Consider the following 3,400-nt stretch of genomic DNA (forward strand, 5'->3'; position numbering starts at 1 on the left):
AAAACTTTTATACTTAATTACTTTTAATTTTATAAAAAATGGATTTTAATTATTAAAAAATATTAGGTCAAAATTGAATTAGATACACATAAGTAGGTACTAAATTGAAAAAAAAAACATATATAGGGACTAACTCGAAATCAACACAATGACATCTGACAGTGACACTGACACGTGGCATTGCAATGCCACATGTCACACACAGGACTTGACATGTGACACTTTTATTTTTATTTTCATTTTTTTTAAAATTAAAAAAAAATTAAAAAATTAAAAAAACCACATACTGACACGTGGCACGTTGACTAACTGAAAAGAACCTAATTGAAGCATTTTTTCAAAAATTAGGATGCAATTGACACACTAGCCCCAAACTGATACTATACGAGTAATTATACCTTATTATTAATATTAAAAATTTATTTTTTATCATTAATATATATTCGTATCAAACACTTATGTTGTAGGAAGTTAGAAAAAAATAATTTTAAACGCGGGTATGAAAAAAAAAATAGGGTTGTATCAGTTGCTGTCGTGGGTCATTAAAAAAAGGATCAAAATTGGTGGCAGATGAATTGTCTGAGGGGGAATCCTTTGTCCGGGTCAAAAGAAAAATCCTCAACAGTTTTAAAAGCGTAAATCTTAGACAATGGAAAATTCTAAAAGTCAAGTCACGGATGAAAGAAAATAAAGACAAACAAATAAAAATAGCAAAAATTGACATAAATATCATAATGCTTTAAAAATTATATAATCTTTTAGAGATCTTTGTAAGTTGGGTCAGCTAGAATTTAAACAAATTTATTATTCAATTTATTAAAAAGATATTAGATTTAATTTCATAGATTTCATCATGGATAACAAGACATATGAGACCCTTATTAATTTTAATTTATTTTCTTACCCTCGTTTATCTTTTAGTTGTTTAAAATATATGAATATAAAAAGGCAGTGAGAGTTAGGAATCCCCAGAAAACACGGCACCTAACAGTGAATATATGGAATTAATTTAATAGAAGAGAAGAGAGAAAAAAAAAAAATGGAGAAAGCTACAAGAAAGTTGAAAGTAAAACCGAGCCACCGTAGACTGAACCTGTTATGGTCGTTGTTGGACCCCACGGCACCACTGTCCCTCATATATTGCAATAAAACAAAGAAAAGGTTGAGAATTGAAGAGAGAGAAGCACCCCTTTGGCTTTTCCATTGTTGTTCTTGCCATGGAGGAGTTTCAAAGATCAAGGTCTTATGCGAATGGCCAAATGATGCAGATTGAGACCTACTATGGAGCTCCTACCAGATGTTACAGTGCTTCCTATGCTCAAACTCAGATTCCTCAGAGGGACTTCAAGTTGAAGAAAGGGAAAAGCATTTCTGCAGCTTCTTCTTTCTCCAAGTCTTGGGCCTTATCTGATCCCGAGCTTCAGAGGAAGAAGAGGGTTGCCAGCTACAAAATGTATTCCGTCGAAGGCAAGATCAAAGGCTCCTTCAGAAAGAGCTTCAGGTGGCTCAAGAACAAGTATTCTCAAGTCGTTTATGGCTGGTAGTGCTACTGCTTCAAAATTATTCCTCCTTTTTTTACATCTATCAACTGTGTTTATCAGAAGAATCTGTAGATTAATCATTCATGGATTATCATCGCTTTACTTGAATTCGTCAAAGCTTTTTTTGTCTATATGTGGAATAATCTGTTACTTTTTATTGGGTCCTGGAAGATCTTCTCTCTGAGGGTTCACATCGATTTATATTTGTTCTGTTGTTCATGATTTTTTAACTGAATCATCTGTAGTAATGAGTATTTGGATCCAATAAACGATCTTCTACTTTTAATTAGGATTAGTTTTGCAGCAAACATCTTCGAGGGTGAGTAGATTTTAGGCGTTTGATTTTTCTATAATGGGATTTTACCATACATATGTTTCCAAGAAACGTTTAGATTCTTTCATTTGAAGGTGTTAAAAGGTTTTTGTGTTTTATGGTGATGAAGTTGCTTTCTCTTCTGCTGTCTTGCATGGGGTATGGCCATAGTGATAGCAAATAATTTGGAGGAATAATTTGCTTTCAAAACTTCAACTTCACAAGCCACATGATAGATAGAGTAGTTTGAAATGAAGTTTGCAGTAGGGCGAAGATGAATAATTCTGTGGACAGGGACAGTAACTTCCAAGTTCTTCAATAATTTGCATAAAGTGATGATCTCTTTTTTTTTTTTTTTAAGCATGTGTATTTTAGTATCTGAATCTTACAACAGAAATTGAAATTCCTTTCTATTTTGATAGTTAAATTTTACAAAAGAAATAAATATACTTCTTTTAATTTAATTATGTTAGTTTTTGTTTTTACGTTGAAATTGTTTATGATTTGACATATTTCGGTTCAATATAAAAATTTAAGATAATTGAGTTAAAATGATTATATTTATAAATATTTAAAGTCTAGAAATTAAGATATATCGAAATTTTGAATATGAACAAATTCTAATTTTAAGTTAAAGTTCAAAAACTAAAAACATATTTAACATTTTTTTTTCCTATTGACATAATTTATTAATGTATTTTACCTTAAATTAAATTAACTGAATTGAGAAGTGAATGAAGTATGACGCAGAATTGTTTGTGTGAAAGAACACAACTTAGAATGTGGTCGAATAACATGACCTTGAATTCTATACATTAAGCATTGTCGATTGTTTGGTGTGTTGGTTGGGAGTAAGGAAGTTTAGTGGAAGTGATTTTGATTAGCCAAGAACATGAAGCAGATATGGTTGCATAAACAAAGTTACAACTGTTATCGATCATTTTTCTTCTATTTTTCTTTCATATTTTTAGTTAAAATATTTAGAAACACTAGTAGTAGTATTTAAATAAGTTCTGAGTTGGATTGAATGACTTTTTTTTGGCAAAGTATATTTTAAAATAAATTTTATAATTACAATAGTAAACATTTGAAAAAATAAATGAAGTTATGTATTAACTAAAGATTGATTTTCTCACGTTTGTATTAACTATATCTCGCCCATTTTTTCTTAACACAATAAATTGAATTTTATATAACTTGAACCAAATTAAACAATGACCAATTCAACTTTTTTAGACCGAGTTGGTCAACTACCATCCATTTATAATTAAATAAAGAGAAGAAATAACTTACGGGTTTTCTTCTTTATTTTGTTTTGTGATTGTCTTGTTGCATGAATGAAAGGAAACGTAGGCAGACCAGATAGCTAGATAATACAAGTGATGTTTAATAGAATCATCTTCGCTAGGCACGAAAGATTAATCCTAAAATTCAATAAATATTCTTTTAAGCATGTAAATAAAGATCTACATTGAGCTTATTTTATGAATATGGAATGAAGATGAAAATGAAGACAATGATAAAATAAAAATTAATTAAAAATATA

The 3,400-nt window shown here is 29.7% G+C and overlaps 1 protein-coding gene across 1 annotated transcript; it reads left to right on the forward strand.

Annotated features, from left to right (window-relative positions):
* Nucleotides 1–1,101: 1,101 nt before the first annotated feature.
* LOC114162210 lies at nucleotides 1,102–1,827 on the forward strand. Its single transcript, XM_028046025.1, has one exon. It carries the CDS (start codon nucleotides 1,218–1,220, stop codon nucleotides 1,542–1,544), a length of 327 nt encoding a protein of 108 aa, XP_027901826.1. The 5' UTR covers nucleotides 1,102–1,217; the 3' UTR covers nucleotides 1,545–1,827.
* Nucleotides 1,828–3,400: the final 1,573 nt, after the last annotated feature.

This window comes from Vigna unguiculata, chromosome 9 (genome assembly GCF_004118075.2).
Source record: "Vigna unguiculata cultivar IT97K-499-35 chromosome 9, ASM411807v1, whole genome shotgun sequence".
Lineage (NCBI taxonomy): Eukaryota > Viridiplantae > Streptophyta > Magnoliopsida > Fabales > Fabaceae > Vigna > Vigna unguiculata.